The 24,854-nt window shown below is 36.1% G+C and overlaps 1 protein-coding gene across 2 annotated transcripts; it reads right to left on the reverse strand.

Annotated features, from left to right (window-relative positions):
- Positions 1–3,980: 3,980 nt before the first annotated feature.
- On the reverse strand, positions 3,981–24,269 carry LOC112320686 (transmembrane protease serine 11B-like protein). 2 transcript variants are annotated; one of them, XM_045185647.3, is made up of 10 exons: positions 24,110–24,269; positions 18,185–18,300; positions 11,239–11,357; positions 11,074–11,141; positions 8,650–8,810; positions 7,909–7,947; positions 7,215–7,389; positions 6,197–6,456; positions 5,665–5,807; positions 3,981–4,835 (listed from the first exon to the last, which is right to left on the reverse strand). In XM_045185647.3, exons 1-10 carry the CDS (start codon positions 24,115–24,117, stop codon positions 4,674–4,676), a joined length of 1,251 nt encoding a protein of 416 aa, XP_045041582.2. In that variant the 5' UTR covers positions 24,118–24,269; the 3' UTR covers positions 3,981–4,673. The 2 variants fall into 2 exon arrangements, with proteins under 2 accessions (XP_045041582.2, XP_045041583.2); XM_045185648.3 differs by lacking the exon at positions 18,185–18,300 and having other exon boundaries at positions 24,110–24,268.
- Between the last annotated feature and the right edge of the window lie 585 nt (positions 24,270–24,854).

Here is a 24,854-nt window from a genome sequence, read left to right on the forward strand (position 1 = left end):
GGATCGAGGAGCAAATAGAAAATCAGTAAGAGAGCTACAAAAGAGAAAATCAAGCCAATGATAATCCAGATTGACTCCACTGCACCGTAGTAGAGGCGTTCTTCCCTGGACTTAGAAAAAGTATATTATGGTTACTGACTAGACACCAAGCTCCCAGACTTGACAGCCGCTGAATTCTCTGAGGTTAAATTTCTTCTGATATAAACTGAATAAAGAATAATCCTTTCAAGTAATTATTATTTTCTTTTCTTAATCTCAGAATTTTAAAGTATAGGACTTCAATGTGTGTAATCCATAATGTACATTACCACAAACATTCAAAACTCTTATACTTGAAACCTTTTTATTATGTACATGTAATTAATTTATATGAAGTATGTAAAATAAATGTTTCTAATAAAAATTCTCTGTGCCAGATTTTGCACTACTATAACATAATGATAATGTCAACAGTATTGGGAAACAGATTAAAATTTTTCACATTCTGAATAGAAGCATCAATTTAATTGTTTTTTATCTAAATTACCAGTTGATAAAATTAAGCAAAGTACAATTTAAGTTGTAATTTTTTATTTAGGGTATGTTCTATCATTTAACAATATCCACAGAATTTTTATCTTTTTTGAATAGTGTATATCTGACACTAATTAACAGTGCTTGATTATAAACAGTAGTCAATAAACTTTATGTATAAAGCAGCTGCCTCTGTATTTGCTACCTCCCATTGCAGAGTTTGTCATTCACAAACTTATATTCAATAAAATACAAAATATAGTATATATAAATAATACTTAGAAGTTGAAGTGATTTATAAATAGGCTCCATAGGCTCTTTTAAGTTGAATTCAAAAGGAAGGTACACAAACATTTATTTGTAATAAAATGATTTTTTTTTTTTACAAAAAATGAAGCTTATTATTCCACATCAATAAACTCTGGTCCTCACAGACAGATGGTGTCCACGATGGGATTCTGGCAAGGGTTCGTGTTAAACAGTTCAACTACCATGGAAGCTGTATCTGAAGTCTCAGAAACATAATTGCAGGATTGATACAAATCTTAGGGGTCACTAGTATCACTCTTTCCTACTGCTAATCTTACCTCCATTTTGAAAGCCAAATCCTTGATCCCATTACCCCTCTGGATGAATAGATACCCAGCCTCGACTTGAATCCCCCTAAGCCCTCCTGGAAGAAGGTAGAGTTATTGCTTTTGTTATTCTTCCTCTTTCTTGGCAGCTCACAGGAACAGTTGTCAGAGAGGTTATGCACATATCACCATGGCAAAATTGGGTGATTTGACACTCTCTGAAGATGAATTATTCCTTTTTATTCATGTGTGTTTGAGTAACTCCTTGGTATAACTTATTTTTCTTCTCCAGTGAGTCTGCATTCTAATAACAGTAATTTATCCTTTACTTGACATTTCTATTTATGATAAATGAAAGCAAAAGGAAACTGGGCTCCTTTGAAATTTTCAGTGTTATTCTCCGTTTACTCCATCACATGGTCCTCAGCTCCCAATCAAAATTAGATCATCTGGGTAACTAAGTTTCTCTTCCATCCTTTCTAATTAATAATTAACATGTATCTGTGTTCTTTACTAAAATAAGGAAGTTGGATTCTCATACTGTGTGTTAATTTCAGATATTGCTTTTAAGTAAATATAAAATTGGTTTATTCTAAAGAGCCTTTTGAAATTAATAATAACAAAATAAAGAGATTTTGCAAGACAATACACATAACATTAATTTTCTCCTGGCCAAGATTGTTAAAATCTCTGTTTTTTCAACTGTAACCTTAGGATAACCATGGTATACTTCATAGAGCATAAGGATTAACTGGGATAACATGAGGGGAAACCCAAAGAAAAAGGAATTATTTATAAAATATGTGTATTCTTACATATTTAAACTTCAATCACCTTCAAAGTACTCTCCATTTGATGCAATACACCTATTGAGATATTTTTCCACTGCTCAAAACAGGTTTTGAACTCATTGATTTTGATGCCTTTTAGTGTTTCCACTGTTTTTTTGTTTCACCTCTTCCATATTAGCAAAATGTTTCCCTTTGAGGACTTTTTTCATCCGGGGAAACAAAAAAAGTCACTGGGGGTGAGATCAGGTGAATAGGGAGGGTGGGGCATGGGGGTCATGCCATTTTTGGTCAAAAACTGCTGAACACTCAGTGTGTTGTGGGCAGGTAAGTTCATAAATCAACCATCATCAAATGGGTAAATGGGTTGAAAAATTATTTTTAAAAAATTCACTGAAGACCAGCGCAGCCTCTCACAACAATGCCAGCTGGTACACTGATACAGATGGGTCCCTAGAACACTCACTTAGCAGGGGGAAGCCTGTAGTACAATGTGTCTTCTCTCCAGAAGATAATTCTGGTTTTTTGGGGTCCACCCTTGTACATGTAAAGTTATCAGAACTGTGCCTGACACATGGTAAGAACTCAATAAATGTTAAGCTTTATCATTTAATTTCTTATGATAATGAATAATACAATATTTGATGTTAATTATAACCAAATGGGTTAAATATCAAGGTAGTTAATAATTGAATTTAATATGCCAAGACTTCTTTTAAGAATCTTTGGTCTTTGAACATATTTGAAAACTGTGTTTATATATAAGAGAAAAACACTTAAAACTGCCATTTAAACACAAATCTATGAATCTCTGGGACAACTAAATTATATGGTTGTATATGATACAGATTTATTTCAGATCTTTGACATACAGAAAATGGTTATCATAGAGTAGAATCCCTATTTTCTGGGAGGAGGAAATTCAGTAGGTAAAACATTTCCTCTTATATCCAATAAAGGTAGTTGAAGCTTAAATAAAATTTAAATATTGTATGAGGATTCTTATGAAGACTGTAAGTCAAATTTTCAGTAAATACTGATAAAAACTTCTACTCTTGAAAGATGAATATTACAAACTAATATCACTCAACTTGTGAAGACTATATGTTCATAAAACAGGACTCTATGCTCTCTTCCACAAACTGAGACCAAGAATCTGGTCAGTAATTAACATTTCTTCCCTACAAAACAGCCAACTACAGGCACAGTATGTGGCTCTGTCTCTTATCAGGATGCAAATGCTCTCCCTTCTCTGCCCTCCAGCCTCCAATTACTCTCCTTCCTCCTCGGCCCCCAGCCACAACTTCTACAGCCATCCGCTTGGTCATTCCATCATGACTCCTGAGACCCACAAATGCCATTTTTGTATATCATTGGCTCCTAGTCGCCAGTGAACCATGAACCCTCAGATCAGCCAGAATTATTCCTCCAAAGTGGAGGCTGCCTTCGGAGGCTGGTCAGCCAGCATCTGCAGGCCTCCCTGAACTACCTCTCTCCAGGCCTCCATATCCACAGATCACGTGGCCCTGGTCCACTTGCACCACTCTTCCCAGAGTTAAATGAGGAAAAGCAGGGTGTCTTGCATCTCTTGAAGATGCAAAAATAGTACAGGAACTGAGCCTTTTTCCAGGAAGTTCAAAAGCCATCCTGAGACAAGTGAGGTAGCAGCCTGCACACCATGAAAACCTCCTTGGTCCAGAAGATGAGGCATGTCCTGGGCTTTATCTGCATGGACCCTCATCTCTGCCGCTTCCAGGAGAACCACTTCCTAGACCCAGAGCTGACACTCATGGGAGGATAGGTGATCACCTGACCAAACTCCACAAGCTGTTGAGCCCCAGCTCTGGCTGAGCCAGCCTTATTTTCAGACGAAGTGACTAGGAGGCTCCCGTGCCCAATGGCCTTTTGAGGGACTGCTCACTGCATCCACCTGGTCTTCCCGAGCCTTTCCTTTCTGCCTCTATGTAGCTTTTTAACTACCCTGTTGCCCTTAAGCCGTTGACCAAGTGGAAGCAAAAACAGAAAAGAAGAGACAGAGTCACCTGCAAAAGACTCAAGAAAACAAACAAAAAGAGAGTAAAATTGTCATATTAAACAAGGATAGTCTGCTTTTAAATTTATTTTAATTAAAATACATTACACATTTCCTGACTCACAGCTACTTCTTTTTATATATGGTTCAAATGAAGAATTCCTACAGAAACCTATATCAACATTGAAGAATTAGTGCGCCTGATATCTATAAATCTAAAATGTATTGTTTCACCCAGTTTTGTGGAGAGTGAAATTCTTTGACTGAAAGAGTTAATCAGCATCTGAAATAAAAGACTCTAAGTCAGTGCCTAAATGCTGACGTGATTTAGTTTACAACCACACCCCTTCCACAAAAACTATGACATGAAGGCAGGTACAATATGGTCCAACCCACCACTGGGAGGTGCTGCCTGGTAACTTACAATGGACAAAAACATACTTCTATAATTCCACAAAGTCCGAATGCCTAAAACAAAGAGCATCATACTATGGTGCAATAACCACCATGTGGGTACATAAAATACAAAGCAAATAATAATAGTCAGTTTTTAATAAAAGCATTCTCTTTGCTTAGGCCTTCTTGACGAAACGTAAAATTTCTTGTTCTGTAGAGTCTGCTTAATATTAAAGCTCATAAATATTTCTTCAGAAACACTATTTTCTAAACAACCATTATATACACTAATTTAAAATGCATGTTACATAAGGCTTAGAAGTAATGGGTAAAAATGACCTAAGAGAGTTTCAGCAAGATGCTTTTCTCTTAGATACCAGTCTTGGAGGCAATCCAGTTGCGGTAGGCGGTCACTCGCATATAGACACCAGGCTTGTTTATCTTACCGCATTCTTCTCCCCAGCTCACTATTCCAACAAGGTACCAAATATTGCGAGAATTGGGGTAAACCAGTGGTCCTCCAGAGTCACCCTAAATAAAACAAAGAATATTTACCATTGTGAGAATTTACTCCCAGATACTTTACTTGCCCTAAATGAAAAGCCCAGCTGATGTTTGTGATTCATACTTGATACAGACCATATGAAGTTATATGGTATGAATTCTTGTTTCATCCTTAATCATAGCTGTGATTGGCCAGAATGTACTGTGATTGGCCAAAATATATTCTCTGGGGCTCTTTGGAATTGACCTTGAAGTTATAAGGTCTAGTTCTATGAGAAAGCTTTGGGGGATGTATATTATTTGTATACTTGGAGTATATGGCTTCATATCTGAGAAAAGTAGCCAGACCCTAGCCATGAGGAGGCTAAAAATGCAATAAAAATGGGCTTGAAGTAATTTAAATCTTTCTGACACTGATTCTTTATTGAAATGTGATTAAGACTACAGACTGGGATGCTAGATCACCTAGCTTCGGATGCCAGCTTTCCACTTAAAGCTGTGTGACCTTGTGCAAATTACCAGGAAAAGGCCTCCTCAGTCTCATTATCTGTAAAATGATATAATGATAGTAGCTATGGCATAAAATTATAACGAGGATTAAATGGAATAATGTCTGTAAAGGACTTCAGTCCGTACTTGACTCAGAGTATGTCCAACATAAGTATTTGTTTAATACTTATGAACACATGTTGTATGTTGGGAAGAATTACATTAGTGCCAAAGCTAAGGGAGTTTGAATGGATTGTCAAAGTCCAAATTAACTGAAGCATAGAATTATCTCCATGATGGTAATTTTTATAAAATAATAGGAGTTACTACTCATTGTGTGGTCAATGTGAATAATGTCCAGACTTACCTGGCAAGCATCAATATTTCCTTCCATGTACCCAGCACACAGCATTGTGTCCTGCACCATACCATTATACGCTTCCCTAGAATTACAGGTGTTTGTATCGATAATCTTCACGGGTGCTTTCTGAAGTAACACTGGGTAGTCACCTAAGGAAGTAAACATTCTCAGCGAAAGAGCTGCTCTGAAACAGAGCAGCCGGGAAAGTTTGTTTTGTTCTTTATATATACGATCTATGTTTGACTCTGGCCTATTGTTAGGATGAAAAAGCCCACATCTTCACATCTTTGGACAAGAACTGTTTCAATTTGGTTCTCCAGGTTAGAGAGTTTTTGCAAACAAATTGGTCTTCTTGAGATGTTCTAAGCCAAGGCAATTTACAAAATCACACCTCCATATGCAGCATTTCCTGAGAGAGTGCCTGGGGTACTGGGCATCCAGAGGTAAATAATGCCTTTAACTCTGTGCCTAGATCACTAATTTTTCTTGCTGCTTTTGTACCTTACACACTGTGTTGTTAAGCGTTCACTGGACTTACCATTATAAAAAAGTGCTCCCCATCCTGTAACAACAACTCCTTCGCCTGGTTGAAGAATCTGTGTGGTTTCAGGCAGGCAAACCCGATGTACATCATTCTTAAGTGAAACGTCTTCAGTGAGCAGTACAACTGCAATATCGTCGTGATGTTCACCTGGGATGTAGTTTTCATGAATAATAATTTGTTGAACGTAATGTTGCATATATGGTGGAGTTACTAGGGTGCCAAAGCTGACAGTATAGTTTTTTGGATTACGTGTCCTAAAGAAACAAAAACCATGTATTTTATATTACTTTAAAATATAAAAATACAGCCTACATCTATTATATTCTTTTTATGACATTAAGTTTTCCTTGCTCCATAATCCATTAACAGTGACTCAACCTGATTTGGAGATTAATTTTAAAACCTTGTTTGAGTCTCTACACTATACACTATGTAAGGCAAAGAGGATATAGAAAAATAAATAAATAACCCATGCCTTCAAGAAATTTAAGTCTAATGAAAGATGACATAAACATGGCCAGTTATATTTGCTTAAATGTTTGTGCATATAATTGGAGGGACCACAAACAGGAGGATTTAAATCTGCATGCTCTAGGAAATGGAAGACTTAAGGGAAAGTAACATGTTGGAAAAAACTACAGAGCTGAGTCCCATTTGCCTGCAAAACGAGAGGGGGACAAGCATGCGCAGCAGGGGAGGGAGGTATGAAACAGAAAAACATGTCTTAGCAACTAAAAGTAGTTGAGGATGTCTAGAGTGTGATGTGATGTGAGATAAGAATTATGTGAGATAAATACGTTGTATTACAAATGAATGACTTCCCATTCTTACTTACAGGTAACCTAAGAAAGCCTGAGATTGGCTTACCATATAATTTCTCTTTCAAACCTTCCTGGATACTTTCGATAATAAAAGGGAGTGTTATTGATCATTAAATTGGGATAACAGGTATCAGCTGGAAATGCTCTGGAACTTTTGGTCTCCCTAGCCTTTGGCACCATGATGAACTTACTTTTGAAAGCAGTGAGCTGCAGTCACCAAGTGTCTTTTACCGATCAAAGATGCCCCACAGTAGTGTCGGCCGTTTATTCTGAGACTTGCTTGCCAGGGCCATTCTCCTTCCCGAGCACTGGAACCTCCCCTGACTCTATCATGTGTAGCTGACATCCTTGCTCGTCTCCCACAGCCTGTCAGAGGAAGTCAGTTTGGTTCCATTGAGAATGGAAAGGTAATGTTTGCTTGATTACAAAGCTGAGAGTGAAGTGAGTTATTCTTGTATGGTTCTGTCTGATAATATCTTACACTTATAGGGGCAGGGTAATCTGCACAGGAACCATTAGCAGCCCCTGAGTCACCTCCATACCCATCCTAGGACCTCTAAGACATGTCAGCCCTTGAAGAATGTAAAAGAATGTAAAAGCTGTAGGAGGCATACAAAGTCATGGTGAAGTCCATGGCTTCTGCAACCATACTCTCTGGTTTGAATTCTGCTCCCACCTTTTACAAGCTGGTTGAACTTAGGCAAATTATGTCACTCCTTTGTGCTTCAGTTTCTCCATCTCTAAAATGGGATGATAATAATACCTATTTTTAGAATGGTTGTGAGAATTAAGTAAGCACTTAGAGCTGTGCCTAACCAAGAGTAACAAATCTTGACTTATGTTTTGGATTTTCTCGCATATTAATTAAAAATTATCTGAACTTACGGTTGTTGATAATTTTTTCAGCAGTGGTCTTACTGATTTCTGAAATAGAACAGAAACAACATGGTAAATTTAATCCCTAGCTTTAGTCTACTAGCCCTGGGACCAATGGAGTGTGATGGTAGGTCAAGCAGGGTAGAAAGGTCTGGAAATAATTTGGAATCTCAGGATAAAATGTCACTAGAAAAGAGAGAACATTGGTTTATTCAAATTGTTCTTTGACTGTACGTGAATGTAATATGGAAATATCATCTTCATAGTTCCAGGTGAGAAACTTATTGTTACTTAAATGGAATTGGATTCCATGTCATCTAGAGTGGGAAATTGCCAGTAACTTCCTCTGAAAGAACAAGAAGTTCCCGCAACTGAAAATGATTCCTGTTAGTATAGAAAAATAACTTAAAAATTGAGCTGTCATAATAGCAGATCCTGTGCTGTTTTTGAAAGTTATAGGGGATCATGAAAAGAATAGCAAGAAACACCATTACTTATAGGAACTGTTCGAAGTCTTACTATGGGCTTGGAAATGAGAAGAGGCTTTTCCCCACCAGAACCAGTTTTAAGATGGAACATTATTATTTGAGTGTTTTTTAAATAATGAATACAAATTATTGCTCTGAAGTAAAACAATGACATTTGTTTTTTAAAAAATATTAAGGATCAGCTTTGTTCCCAGTGCTCGTGATATGTGTTAGGGATAAAAAGATTAAAGTAACACTGCTCTCATCTAATACATAAGCTTACCCATCAGCCTAAGAGAATTAGGATCTATATTCAAGGATCCTGAGTGGTTATTCAGCGCCTGATGTAAGATGCTTTCGATTCTTCTTCTTGTGCTTTCCTTCGTTGATCTGGGAGCCTTGAATATCAGCCATATATGCGCTATCACACTGTTGTTGTCAGGACTGGAAATGACATAAAGGTGTCATATGTTGCTGAAAAGTTGCATTTCCTTCCTCATTTCCTGATCTTTCATGTCTTGATTTCTTCTCCTTTTTTATGGGTTTGTGCAGTACCTTCACTTTAATCACATTTAGTTGGTGACAGTATGCACGCAGCTATATTATTCAGTTTAGAGGATAATAGTTCTACAAATCTGAAAAATAGAAAAAGCCTAAGGGGCAGGGTAGAAGAACTGGGATTATTTATTCAAACATTCATTAATCGTTTATTGAACAATTGCTGTAGATGAAGGACAGGGCTGGGTGCTATTGGGTGATGTGAGGGAGACTAAGACCCATTTCCTATCCTCTAAAAATTTCCAGATTTCTAAGGCAGAAAAAGGATGTATACAAATTACTATAATAAATGAGGCAACAGTGGTAAGATATTTATCTTATCTGCTGATACTAAGAAAAAGGATAAGTCATTTTTTTACTTAAAGGATCAGAGAAATTTTCATAAAACAGGTGACATACACACTGGCCCTTAACTATTTTTATTACCGCTTCATCATCAAGCAGAAGATTTCGTCAGACAGAGACGAGGAGGACTAGTATTCTAGAATAACTAGACAGCAACAACATTAATTCGCATTTATTGGTCATCTGCTGGGTTCTAAACACTTGGTTATCACATTCATTATCCAACAGTAGTATCCACAACAACCCCTCAGCACAGGTGTCATTATCTTTACAGACAAGGAAACATTGAGGCTCAAGTTTGTGTTCAAGGTTATCCAGCTCCTAAACTAGGATACAGATTCAGTATGATTGACTCCATAACCCCGGCTCTTTATAGTCTGCCTTCTGTCTCCCTATGCCCAGTCAGCCAGTGATAATAGTGTCTAGATTGGATTTAGATGGAGGAGGGCTTTCAATGCTAGCCAAAGAGTAGCAGTGAAGAGAACTTGAGTAACTGTATGCTTGTGGGAGATTAACTGTGGTGCTCAGGGCCGATACGTATGAAACTAGGGGAAAAGGGGGCAGCCCCAGAGGCTGGTCAATGGGCATGTAGGAAATGTCAAGCAGCCCTGAGACTAGTGTCTGCAGTGGCATTATTATGCAGTGGATCCCCCTAATGGACTACCAGTCTTTTGGCATATAAGTCAATAATCATTCCTAGGAAGCACATAGCTCATTCAAGTTTGATTATTTTAACAGGGTGTGCCCAAATAAGAAACTGCCTCCCCATCACTTCCTATAGATACCTGAAGTTACATGCATAAGAAAACAAAGAGGAAGCCTTCTGATGGTTGGAGTTTTGTGTGAGAAGTACAAGGGCCCTTTAATTTTAGTCTCCTATTTCTTTCCAATACTAAACTTAACCCCCAACATTAGTGCTAGTTGAGATTTTGATTTATTCTTCAATTTCAGCAGTCCCATGACCTCCAGGAGCAAGGGAAATGAGAACATCATCTGGTGGCATTGATGAAGGTAAAAGCAGCAATTCCCTTCACTTGAAATGTATTTATTTGCAAGTTGTTCCATGCATGGTATCTTCTTTGATCCTGAGTACAGTCTCATGAGTGAAGCCATGTAGGTGTTTTTATCAATATTTCACAGATAAGAGACATGACTCAAAGTGATATAGTAACTTTCCCAAGGCTCTAGGGCTACTAAATGGCAAAGCCTGAGCTCAGGTTGCCTAATGACTACTCTAGATTCCCTCTGTAACTTGATGCTACTTCAAACCCACAGGCAAAGAACACAGCATAAGGATTTTACATCTTGTTATGGTGACTACAATATTGCCTTGGTATCAAAATGTGCTATCAATATGCCCTTTTCTACCCTATACGAACTCTAGGACAGTTCTGTGAAGTGCTTAGCTGACTTGCAAGGAGAAAGATGGGAGAAAACAAGGTCTGTATTTATGCTACTGCTAAATAAAAATGTCAGAGCATCAAACACTGGTCTAGGGGACCACCTAACGTTTTCTGAAAGTAAAAAATTTGAGAAATCAGAGGGATACCTTACCTGTAATTTAAGGATTGATACATTCTAAATAGATCTAATGAATTCAGCTATAATACCCAATCTTTGTTTTAGTTTATATTGAAAAATAAATCTGACACCTAGCTTAGAATAATGCTAAATATTAGTAACTCATTGGCTAATTACTGTAACATCAATAGACTCTTTTTTACAGGAAATTTTTAAGCATAATAGTAGGTATGATGGGGTGATCTCTTTTCTTGAATTACTTACTCTTTTATGAATTACTTACTCCAGTGTAATGACTTGAGAATTGATATATTGTCTGTAAATGCTAGAACTCTGAAATGCATCAACCATCTGTCAAAGAAAACACGAGTCAAACATCAAATTCCAATAATATATTTATATTTCAGAGAATCAACAATCAAGTAAACATAGAAAAATACTAATTTACCTTAGTCTCAAGAATTTTGCTAAGATAGTTATTTTCTGGTGATGTCTCTCTTGCATAATTTTCATTATATGGGATATCCAACACTGTAAATCTACCTTGGTAGTAATAAACCGTGTTTTCTGTGAGGTAAAGAAATGATCCAAGAATTATTTAAAGGAAATGAATTTCCAATTCAGATATAGATTACACAGTAATACCACCTGGTAAGTATTGTGCTCATATTAGATATTGATAAATGCTGTGAATTTTTCTGGCATGGTTGATTAGATAAACTGGGCATTGTGGAAACTGTTTGTAAGACCACAAATGAAGTAGATATATATCAGAAAAAGGTCAGAAAGAGTTGCCACATCTTGATTTAGACAGCTAGGGCCTTATAATATAACTAAGACTTCTGTCAAGAATAACCAATTGTCATATTGAATAAAAATAGTTACCATTTATTATTTACTATATTAAGGTACTTTATAAGAACCATATGAAGTATGCCCACTTTTCAGAGAAATACAGTCTTAGAGATATTCAAGAACTTATCCAATATCATATAGCTACTAAGAAGAGTCAAGAATCAAAATTTGATTTGTCTGAGTCCAAAGCCCACACATAATCCATTCCATTTCCTTCCTAAATTGTATAGACACAAAGCTCTTTGATATATGCTATATCACACCTCTAACATGTGATAGATATTAAGCATCTAGGAATGTGCTAGATATAGTGTGACAGTGCCTAGCATATAATAAGCATTACATAAATGTTAATATTAATTTGCAATGTGATCATTGCCTTTCAAAACCATCTTGTGGGAGAGACTCAGTATGGATTAGCTCATTACTATTGAGGTACTAATAAGGATATAAAGCATTAAAGTTAATTTTTCAGCTGTTAGTTCTACATGAATTCAGAGAAGGAAGATACCTTACTTAAAATATGATTTGTCATTATAAATGTAGTGAAAATATTTCATAGTGAGAAAGGTGATGGTAAAAAACACCAGAGAGTTCTAAACAAAATGCTGAAAATTGATTGGTTATAAATAATAATTTGTGAATAAATTTGTTTTTGCTTTTTTTATTTTTAAGTATATTTTATTGATTATCCTATTACACTTGTCCCATTCTTTCTTTTCTCCCCTTAATGCCCCTCTGCCCGGTACCCACTTTCCCTCCAGCATTTCTCACCCCCTTAGTTCATGTCCATGGGTTGTACATATAAATTCTGTGGCTTCTTCTCCATTTCCCACACTATTTTAACCTCCCCGTCTATTTTGTATCTACCAATTATGCTTCTTATTCCCTGTACCTTTTCCCCCATTGTCCCCTCTTACTCTCCCCACTGATAAACCTCCATGTGATCTCGATTTCTGTGATTCTATTCCTGTTCTAGTTCTTTGCTTAGTTTGTTTTTGTTTTTGTTTTTTTAGGTTCAGTTGTTGATAGTTGCGATATTGTTGCCATTTTACTGTTCATAGTTTTGATCTTCTTTTTCTTAGATAAGTTCCTTTAACATTTCATATAATAAGGGCTTCATGATGGTGAACTCCTTTAACTTGACCTTACTTACCTGGGACATACTTTAACTGCCCTTCCATTCTAAATTAGAGCTTTTCTGGACAGAGTAATCTTGGATATAGGTCCTTGCTTTTTGTAACTTTGAATGCTTTTGCCAGCCCTTTCTTGCCTGAAAGGTTTTTTCTTTTCTTTTCTTTTTTTAAAATCAGCTGATAGTCCTATGGGAACTCCTCTATAGGTAACTGTCTCCTTTTTACTTGCTGCTTTTAAGATACTCTCCTTATCTTTAATCTTGGGTAATTTAATTATGATGTGTCTTGGCATATTTCTCTTTGGGTCCAACTTTTTTGGGATTCTCTGAGCTTTCTAGACTTGTATGTCTATTTACTTCACCAGATTGGGGAAGTTTTCTTTCATTATTTTTTTTTCAAATAAGTTTTTGATTTCTTGCTCTTCCCGTTCTTCTTCTGGCACCCTATGAGTCAGATGTTGGAACATTTAAACTTTTCCCAGAGGCTCCTAAGCCTCTCCTCATTGTTTTGAATTCTTGTTTCTGCATTCTGTCTCAGCTGAATGTTTATTTCTTCCTTTTGCTCCAAATCATTGATTTGAGTTCCGGTTTCCTTCCCTTCATTGTTGGTTCCCTGTATGTTTCTTTATTTCACTTTGTATAGCCTTCACTTCTTGCTCTATTTTGTGACCATACTCAATCATTTCTGTGAGCATCCTGATTACCAGTGTTCTGAACTCTGTGTCTGATAGATTGGCTATATCCTCATTGCTTAATTCTTTTTCTGGAATTTTGATCTGTTCTTTCATTTGGGCCATATTTTTTTTTTTTTTGTCTCAGAACACCTGTTGTCATAAGAGGCAGAGCCTTGGGTATTCACGAGGGTGGGGCAACCCACATTTTGGTGCTGTATGTGGCAGAGGGGTCAGAGAGGGAACAATGCCAGTTGCTTGGCTCTTGCTCCACTTTCAAGAGACTGGTAGTTTCTGCCACCACCACAACCCCCACAGATTTTTACAGAATTTCTGAGACCTTATCTTACTCATGCTGGAAGCCTGGGTTGCATAGTCTTTCTCAGTCCCCAGTTGTTCCTCCTGGTTTTTCCACAGGCAAATGTGGAACTGTATGGGCCATCAGCTGCTGCAGCATCAGCCTTGCCCACCTGGTCTGCCAGCGGCCACCCTGCCTCAATTCCTCTTCATGCTCATTGCCCATCTCTGCCCCTCCTACCAGTCTGGAAGAATGCTTCTTCTTTAACTCCTTGGTTGTCAGATTTCCACTCAGTTCGATTTTCTGGCAGTTCTGGTTGTTTTTGTTTTTAAATTGGTTGTACCCTTCTTTTGGTTGTGCAGGGAAGTGAGGAGTATCTACATATGCCTCTCTCTTGGCTGGAACTCTGATTTGTTAATTAAAATTATTCATTGTAGTCGCTTGTCTGTACCTCATGGATCTTCTACTGTGGAGACCAAGCTTTGCAGTTGTAGTTTATTATGTTTTACCTTAAGTAGCAAAAATAGACCTTGAAAGTACTCAACTTTATTTTTCATAATTTACTTTTCATAATGAATACTTCAGTCCTTTAATTAAATTCCTAAATATTTCTACCTATTACAGCAATTAGGAATCTATTAATATTTCTCAATGTAAAAAAATTAATTGGCAAGATTCAAACAATTTTTATTTCAACTGCATGGAGCATTTTTCCACAAGTACCATGGATAAACTAAATATATAATGTATAAGGCATTTAAGACTAAAAACCGTACTCTGGAACAAGGAAATCAACTTTTCGTATTATATTTTTAATTCTATGCAGCAATCCTGGGATTGTTCACTATGCTGAGGCCACTGTGCATGCACAGCCATTGTGCTCTGTTGGCATTTGATGAGATGAAAATAACCCCTTAAAGATGGGATATTGATAAGTCTCACTTGCACCTTATGATTAACATTCTCATCTGCATAGGTGGTTTAAATACCAATGTGAGTTGAGAAAGATGGACAAGGGGCAGAAAGTAACTTGTTTTCCAACTTTTCCATAATTTGGTTACTTTTAACTTATTTCTGTAAAGAAAACTTACACAAACACATGATTTTTTTAGTTTATTATGAGTTCTCTATTCAATTGTAAGAGTTTAAGCATTAATTATGAGAAGCTTTATATAAAGCTGTTGGAGTATAAGCACTTCTACATTCTCCTGCTTCTAACCCCTGGTTGGGGGGGGGGGGCATGCACGAAGAAAGGCTGGAAGGTTCAATTCCAAAGGGGAAAAAAACAGCCATAATTCCAAACCAAAAAATATAAAGCAAGCATGTCAAAAACTGGGAAATATATACTAAGGTGAGAAATAATATAGAGCAGAGATTCATCTCCTCATAAATTGAGTTGATTAAAGATTTTTCTTAAAATTCTCAATGATTCTATGGTTCAAGTAATAAGACTTCAGATTCTGAAAAAAGATACAGAATATTTCTGTAGAGACCTACGTTAACACTACAGAATGACAGCAGTGAAACAAAAATGTGTTAATCATACTACTGTACCATTTTTATTATGCATGATCCAATCTCCAGCTGAGGCAACCTGCTGGTGCTAAGCTGGGGTGGAGAAGGGAAGAAGTCAGGATCACTCTACCATAATTCAGGGAGTGTAAATTAAGGAACTGTCCTAAGGGCCACCCTGCATCTTAAGTGTTCAAAACTGAAGGTAAATGTGCCCTAGTGTTAAAGAAAATAACAGACTGGATAAGAGAATATTTGAGAAGACCAAACAAAATATAAGCTGCAAAATCAATGGTGTGGATCAGAAGGAAGAAAGAAACATCCAGCCAGAAAAGAATGAAGAAACAAGAATTTAGAAAAATGAGGAGAGGCTTAGGAACCTCCAGGACATCTTTAAACATTCCAACATCCAAATTATAGGGGTGCCAGAAGAAGAGGAAAAACAAAAAATTGAAAACTTATTTGAACAAATAATGAAGGAGAATTTCCCTAATCTGGCAAAGGAAATAGACTTCTAGGAAGTCCAGGAAGCTCAGAGAGTCCCAAAGAAGCTGGACCCAAGGAGGAACACACCAAGGCACATCATAATTACATTAGCCAAGACGAAACAGAAGGAGAGAATCTTAGAAGCAGCAAGAGAAAAGGACACAGTTACCTACAAAGGACTTCCCATAAGACTGTCAGCTGACTTCTCCAAAGAGACCTTACAGGCAAGAAGGGGCTGGCAAGAAGTATTCCAAGTCATGAAAGCCAAGGACCTACATCCGAGATTACTGTATCCAGCAAAGCTATCATTTAGAATGGAAGGGCAGATAAAGTGCTCCTCAGATAAGGTCAAGTTAAAGGAGTTCATCACCACCAAGCCCTTATTATATGAATGTTAAAGGGATTTATCTAAGAAAAAGAAGATAAAAATATGAACAGTAAGAATGACAGCAAACTCACAGTTATTAACAACCACACCTAAAACCAAAACAAAAGCAAACTAAGCAAACAACTAGAACAGGAACAGAACCACGGAAATGGAGATCACATGGAGGGTTATTAACAGGGGAGTGGGAGGGGGAGAGGGGGGGAAAGGTACAGAGAATAAGTAGCATAAATTGTAGGTAGAAAACAGACAGGGGGAGGGTAAGAATAGTGTAGGAAATGTAGAAGCCAAAGAACTTATATGTATGACCCATGAACATAAACTAAGGGGGGGGAATGTGGGAGGGAGGGTGTGGGCAGGATGGAGTGGAGTGAAGGGGGGGAAATAGGACAACTGTAATAGCATAATCAATAAATATATTTTTAAAATAACAAAAAAACCTGTATACAACATAAAAAAAGGAGAAAGAAAATATCTTACCAATTAAATCTATAATAGAAGAAATAATTTAATAGATATATTGGAAAACTTAAGAAAATAACCAAGAAAGTGATTTTTTACAAAAACCTAAGGATGGAAAAATAAAAAAGATAAGTATAAGAAAATTAGAGTCAACATTTAGGAGGCCTAATATCCAAATTACAAGATCTCTAGAGAGAGAGATCATAAAGAGGACAGGAAATTATCAAAGAAATAATCTAAGAAAATTTTCAGCATCTGAAGCCTATGAGTTCTTACTTTAAAGCATAATGAATGGAAATAAGCTCTAGACAATGTTACATTATCATGAAATTTCAAAATAGTGGGGATGCAGAAAAAGATCCAGTATGGTTGCAGAAGTTCAGAGAGAAGAGGTTTTCTACAAAATCTCTGGAATCAAAATATCAGACTTCTTGAGAGAAACTTTGAAAGCAAAAGGACAACACAGCTTTATCTTCAGTGGAACAAATTTTTTCAGCCTAAAATTCTATACTATTAATTAAGGTGAAGAGTAGAATTAAGATATTTTCAGACACGCAAGTTGTCAAAAATATATAGTTGTCAGAAAGCTCCTAGAGTATACACTCTACCACAACTGAGTGAATGAAATAATAAAAAGGAAAGATGAAATGCAGGCATTAGGAAATTAAGTCTAACAGACAACTGAAAGTAATCCCATGTCAATGAAGGAAAATCCCTAGTGGGCTGCTGTGTAGTCAGGATGTGAATGAGAACAGAATCTTCATATTCCATAGTATAAAATGAATAGATAAAACCAGTAACTGAAAAGTTAGGATATAACAAGATTATGAATCAGCTTAAAAGAGTTGAAAGTGGTTGCCTCTGAGAAATGGTAAATAAGGTATGAAAAGCTATTTTTTAATATAAAATCTCTGACAATTTAACTCTAAATTATGAGTATATATAGCTTTGCAGGGAAAATATCCCATCATGATAAAGTCATAAAAAAGGTTAATGGTGAGCATATGCTCAGTTTAAATATATACTCAAAACTAAAAAAACTAGTAATTATGATAACCAACCAGGAGAAAGTGTTATAAACATTGACAATGTAAAAAGAATAATATTGCTAATGAGGTGCAGGGAACTGTGGAAGAAAAATGAGAACTATGCTGATATTTTTGTCTTTCATGGAAGGATATAAATACAGTACTATCTAAAGTTAAAACATGTTTTAAAGAAACTCCAACTATTCTTATGTTTTCCAAGTCTTTTAATCTATGTTAAAGGGATTTTTATATTCTTTTATTAAGAATACAAATTAGTCAAAATGCAATATTTTGGGTTCGTTTTCTTCACAAAAATACTTATTTTAACTATAAATTATAAAATAACCTATATAATACCATCTTGGTAGAGTACTTTTCTGCCTATCAACTACCTATCTATGCATTCATATATCTGTATGGTATACAGTCTTCTACCGGGGATCCCAGAAATAAACACTTTAAACAGAGATAATTCATTTCTTGCAATTGTCTTTTTCTTTCGTAGAAATGGAAATAAAGTTTACAACAAACTGTAATAAGTAAAAATATATTCTTTACCAACCTACTGCCAGAAAATAAACCAGAAGACCAGCAGTTATTCCCAGGATTGCCAACACTCCAAACACAATGAGGGCAATCATCCACAGTGGCAAAGATGTATGGGAAGTTGTGACTGGTCTGCAAGCAAATAAAGTAAATGTGAAGGATATATCAAAAATATCGGTCATTACAAATATTTATTTCTTTCCTTTTGCTCAGGTCTAGAAGCTCCACAATTTAGGCACAATAGTAGCAAAAGACATTTTGAGAGAGAGTGAGGAAATGGAAGGAGGAAAGGAAAGAAACAGAAAGGAAAGAAGGAGAGAGGGAGGGAGGGAGAAAGAATAAAGAAGGGAGGAAAGAACAAAAGTCCATAAGTTTTTCTTAATATTTATGATGAAACCTCTCTCGATCTGTGCTATGAAATTAGCTCTCAGGAGTCTGATGGTTGGTGCCAAGTTTTGTATCCATACTTAGCATCTAGTGCCTTCCCATGTTCAATGGATAGTGACAGAGTTAGTATGAGTAAGTGAAGAATTTGCCAGGTTGCAGGGAAGGGGAACAAGGAATGAAAATGTCTTAGAAGTTATGCCTAAGGAACTTATGCCTAAGCCTATCATAACTTTTTAAAGTGTGATAATAATCTTATTTATTATGTTCTTGTTATACAAGAGAAACCCCCCAAAATGGAATTTATTCATGAAACATTGTATATTTATCCCTCTCTGCCTGGCTTATTTCACTTAGCATAATGCTCTCCAGTTCCATCCACACTGTTGCAAAGGGTATAAGCTCCACCTTTAACTGACTGGAACATAATCAACAAAAGAAAAAAACAAACAAAATATAGCCAGAGACATTGAAGTTAAGAACAATCTAACAATAGCCAGAGGGGAGTGGGGAGGGGATAGTGGGGAGAGAGGTTTTCAGGAACTACTGTGGAGGACACATGGACAAAACCAAGGGGGAGGGGGGGGAGGGAGGTGGGTTTGGCTGGGGTGGAGTGGAGGGGTAGGGAGAAAATGCAGACAACTGTAATTGAACAACAATAAAAAATGTTTAAAAAATTAATTTTAAAAAAGATTTTTAAAAATTAAAAAGAAACATTGTATATTTATTCTTACATGTTTAAACTTCAGTCACCCTCAAAGTACTCTCCATTTGATGCAATACACCTATCGAGACGTTTTTTCCACTGCTCAAAACAGTTTTTGAACTCATTGATTTTGATGCCTTTTAGTGTTTCATCAGTTTTTCATTTCACCTCTTCTACATTGGCAAAATGTTTCCCTTTGAGGACTTTTTTCATCCAGAGAAACAAACAAAAAAAATTACACAGGGCAAGATCAGGTGAATAGGGAGGGCTGAGTGTGGGGGTCATGCCATTTTTGGTTGAAAACTGCTGAACACTCAGTGCAGTGTGGGCAGGAGTGCTCGTACATCACCCACTATAAAGTGGGCAAACGAGTCTTTAAAAAATTTCACTGAAGCTGAACACAGCCTCTCACAACAACGCCAACTGCTAAACTGATGCAGATGGGTTCCTAGAACACTCACATAGTGTGGGGGAGGCATATATCTCAAGGGGCTTGCCCTCCAGAAGATAATTCCTTTTCTGGAGGTGGGCTTCCCCCCTCGTACACAAAGAACACACAAATATGAAGTGATATATTGGGTCAAAGCAATGTTCATCTCTCTTACTAGCTTGTTTAAAAATGATTCAAAGAAATATTTTATAGACAAGCATTCTATGTTCAACCTACAATAAGTTAGGTATTTTCACTGTGTTTCATTTATACAACAAATATGTGTTTAGACCATCTGCTTAAGTTGAAATAGGGATGTGTGGAACTTTCCAGACAAAGAGGCATGGACACATGTCTAGGAGGAAGGAACAACATGCAGTGCTAAATAATGACCAACAATTCAATTTTCTTGCAGCAAACTGTGAGTCATGGGTAGGCCAAAGATGAAGTTGGACAGCTGGATGGTTAATTTTATGTGTCAGCCTTGACTAGGCTGTGGTGCCAAGTTGTTTGGTCAATCACTAGCCTACATTTTGATGTGAAGCTATTCTGTAGCTGTGATAAATATTTATAATCATTTGATTTTCAATAAGGGGGATTACTCTCAATAATAAAGGAGATAATTGGGCCTCATCCAAGCAGTTGACAGCCTTAAAAGCTAAAAGATTTCTGGGAAAAGATGGAATTCTGCCTTCGGAATGTAATATAGAAATCCTGCTTGAGTTGGCAGCCCTATGGATTTCAGAATTGCCAACCTCACAACTGTGTGAAGCACTTCCTTAAAATAAAATATCTTAATGTCCAGAGAGAAACATAAATAGATAGATAAATGATAGATTAGATAGATATGATAGGTGATAGACAGGTGATAGATATATGTATATACCCAATATGATTTATCTATCGATCATCTAGAGAAAGAGATACCCTATTGGTTCTGTTTCTCTAGAGAATCTTGAAATCAACAGAGAGGCCAACGACAAGAATAACCTTTGATGTCCCACAAAGGTGTTGAGATTTTGTCTATGTTCAAACTACTCAGAGTTCCATGGACAACCCAACTCTTTCACACCTCCATGACCTTGCACATTCTGGTCTTCTACCTAAAGTGACCACCTGACGTCTACCCAGTGAGCTTCCACTCGAACTTAAGTACTCTGTCATCTCCTCTTCCCTGAAGTCTTCCAAGGCCCAGCCTACTACGGATCTACATTGAAAGTAGTTTTTATTTTCATATAGCAGTCATTTTATCTCGAGTTGTGACCATGTTATTGTCTGGGGTCAGGTCATTATCAGTTGTTGTTTTATACTCAGGGCATAGGGTGGTGCCTAATGCATTGCAGATAATACTTGTTGAAGGAGTGAATGTGTAAAGCCAAGGGATATTAAGGACAACTAGAGCATGAAGAATAGATAGATCAGAGGAATACAGATTATGGAAAGCCTTCAGTGCTAATCGAAAGAGTTTTGATTAACACTATAGAAATGACTCTCAGGGGGACATGTGGTGCTTAAGGAGAAGAATCTGTAAATAACCTGCATGATAACAGTTTAAAGGAGGGATGGAAATGAAAGGGGAGGACAAATGAGTAAGGAGGCTACTGTAATCCATGGGAATATAGTGATGGGGTCCAGATGGTGATAGCAAGAAAAGAGAGTGGTGAATTTAAGAAAGTTTACAGTGTAATATTTATAAGAACTTGGTAATTAGCTATCTATATAGGTAAAAAAATGGGAATATGTTAAATAGGACACAAGTTTTTGCTTCAAAAAGGAGAGTAAATGAAGTCTCAAAGAGGTAACTTGGGGAGAAAAATGACATTTTACCTCTTGATTTTGAGAGACATTTAAATTTCCAGTTACACGACTAGAGATATCAGACTGATAGTTAATGGAGATGTCAACTGAAGAGTCATCCAAAAACAGGGAAGAAACAAAACTGTGAAGATAGATTAGTATATTATAGTGCACATTATATAAAATATTATGAAAAATCGATATTTCTCATGTCGAGAAAAACATTTGTTTCCATTCTAACTACAATTAATTTATCTCAATCTTTCATACACTTTCTGAATTTCACAGTCTTATTGTTTGATGTCTCTCAAAAGACTTTAAATCATCCACATGTTTCTTAACTGTTAAATTCAGACTATTGTTTACCTTCCATTGACGGGTAAGAACTTACCTCATCTCATAAGCATTCGGCTTCACCAAAACCACTTTGCTCACTGCTTGGCTCTCTAGATCCTTACTCCACACCCTTGCTTTACTTTTCTCTCTCCCATGAACTCTTACTCTTTTTTTTTCCTTAATAGGATTTTAATTGGGGATATAGTTGTATATTTGTTATTTTAATTAGTTCTATTTTTAAAGGTTTACCTCCGAAAATGAGTTCATATAGATTTAGGAATTTTTTTCTCTTATTTCTACAGTTTAAAAACTTGTAGTCATATAAGAACATAAATAAAACTAAATCTATTAAAATGTGATCAAATAAGATGTCTTAAAATTCATTCAAACACAATAGTTTGAAAGAGAACTAAAATGACCTTATTTTCAATTGTCTTTCATTGAAAACACCCTAGAATTTTATATTTCTCTTCCTATCTTCTTTGTCCATTTTAATTATTGCTTGTGACTGGGTTGTAACAATCTTTAACTCATAACCTAAAAATCTTACAAACCATGACACAGACTAAGTAGCTTTTTAAAAATGACAGACTTCCCAGGCAGAAAAATCTCAGCTATTTATCCACTTCTGGTATCTTATTTCTGGTAAGCTATACTACAAATTCTTCTGAAAAAATCACATAAGGAAAATTACTGAAAGAGGATCCAGAGTCTTAATTATATCTCACCATAAAAAACTCCTGACCATGAACTCCTCAAATTGGCAAGTATCTAAAACACAGCTTTCTTTTCAGATTTTTCCAATTCTATCTTATAGGCCTAACTGTAAGAAAAAAATTAAAATTGACAAAATGTGATTTTGAAGTCTTGACTTCCACTTCTAGTGTTCCTTTTCTTCCTCTTGGCTCTTCAACATTCAGTCAGCCAAGGGCAACTACAGGATTGATTAAGGTCTCTTTAAATGTACCTACAGAATCAACCTTGTTGCCACGTCTACTCAAGTTCTGTAGTTTTTCAGGGCAATCAGATTAATGCCCCTTCTGAGGAGCTAACCACTGAATTAGGGTTTGACGTTTTCCTAGGTAACTAAAAGTACTTTAAAACGATGGTTTAATCTTTTGAAATCTTTCAGATTAGGACTTCACAGAAGTGTCAAAATGTTAAAGAACAGGGAGGTGCCCTGTACATAAAGAGAAAACCATCCACCCAGCATAAAAGTGATGACTACTTTATAGGTAAAACAAAACAAAGCAAAACAAAGAAATCATGCTGTTTCCTCTCCACTTTTAAATATGTTATGATCACTATATTTTTTCTTCTAGATCAGAGATGTGGCTAATAAGGATACATCTTGGTAGAAATAATATAACATTTTTAATAAAAAGAATATGTAGCAATAAATTATTTACTTTAGTTCAAGAAAAAATGTTCCTAGTATATCCTATCACAGTGAGTATGATCTTTCTAATCACATTTTTACATGACTACTGATACTGTAAAAATGTATGTGTCTTAAAGGACTCAACTGTTGACTCAAGATAAATATTTTAAAGAAATATTTGCATAAGATATGCATTTATATTTCCCAATTATCTGAACATTAAATATTTTATAATTATGTTCACTTAATTTTGCCATTTTGCATATGTTTTGATGAAAACACCTTGTAAGCTAAAAGTAAATTTTTAAGGTGGCATTATCACTGTCCACTTCACATCATAATTATCTAGATTCTGTAAAAATAAACAACATATGTCTACACATAATTATATTATTCTAATTCCTGAACATTTTACAGATAAAAATACATGGTTTTATATATGACTCTACAGAAAACACCTATGAAGCAATAGTACTGTAAGGTACAAGACAATATTATGAAAGCACTTTAAAAAGCACAAAATGTTTAAAATATGCAAGAGATCATGACCATGATCACCACCAATAACAATTTAACATTTGATTTATAAGAGAAAAAAATGTCTCTGTGCTTTCTCCTTTCTGCTCTATCACAGTCACACGTTCTTATTATCTTTTCACCCACAGGATGTTAAGCTGCCTGGCACCTTTCTGAAGCTCTCTTCAAACTACTGCACAAAGTACAGATTCTAAACAAAAATGTATGTGATAGGGGTTTTTTTGCATGCAGGAAATTAAAAATTCTGTGGAAAAATTTCAAAATTTCCTAAACTCAATTATTTTACTACAACCCTTGGTCAGAGTCCTATTGGGGAAATAGTTTTAAATTTATTTATGTCAGAATTTTAGGCAAGCAAATCTCCACTTACCTATACATAATGTGCTGATATATGGGCTGTTGATGTCAATAGAGGTAAAGGAGACTTCTGCACTTCTTTGTCCTGATCAGTGGTTCTCAGGTAAATGTGCTAACCAGAGTAATACCTGGGATTTTAAGGGCTGCGTGTACTAGCAGAAGGTAATTAAAAGGAAACTTGTTTAACAAGTGTTGATGACAGCTGTGCATTTGTGGTTTAAAGGAAGAACTGAAAACTATTCTTTGAGTTGGATACTTAGAAAAAGACAATAGACATAACTGGGATTGGTTGCCCGAGAGGTCCACCCAGAAATACCACTACGGTTTGGTGAGTCAGTGTTCTGACTCAGATTCCATCCATTCCTTTTAGGACATAGAGCTCCTCCTCAGTGAAACCAAATCTATTCACCACAGCAGTCTTTAACAAATGACTTAAATATACATTGTTGTTTTTTTTAATATGTACAATAATTCTGCTCAGCATTACTCATTTGTAGCATACTTAATCTAAAAATTCTCACTGGGACTCTATAGATAATTATGTAGGAATAGATTTACAGATGGAGGTAGGTTTTGGTGTAAGAAATAACAGTTCTATTTTGATAATTCTTTGTAAGAAATGGGACTAATTGATCTAGTCAAGAGTTGTAACTACATATGGATTAAGATTTGGGGTAACAAAATTTTTACGAAAACAAACAATCAGGAGGTGCCTTGACTAGTGTGGCTTGCTTGGGTGCTGTCTGGCAAAGTAAAAG

The sequence above is a fragment of the Desmodus rotundus genome, chromosome 4 (genome assembly GCF_022682495.2).
Source record: "Desmodus rotundus isolate HL8 chromosome 4, HLdesRot8A.1, whole genome shotgun sequence".
In the NCBI taxonomy this organism is placed as follows: domain Eukaryota; kingdom Metazoa; phylum Chordata; class Mammalia; order Chiroptera; family Phyllostomidae; genus Desmodus; species Desmodus rotundus.

Excerpts from the sequence above, each read along its gene's own strand:
- LOC112320686 (XM_045185647.3), bottom strand. Across the intron at positions 5,808-6,196 it reads GGGAGCACTTTTTTATAATG|GTGACTACCCAGTGTTACTT; the intron begins GTAAGTCCAGTG and ends TTACTTCCTTAG. Across the intron at positions 4,836-5,664 it reads GAAATATTGATGCTTGCCAG|GGTGACTCTGGAGGACCACT; the intron begins GTAAGTCTGGAC and ends TGTTTTATTTAG.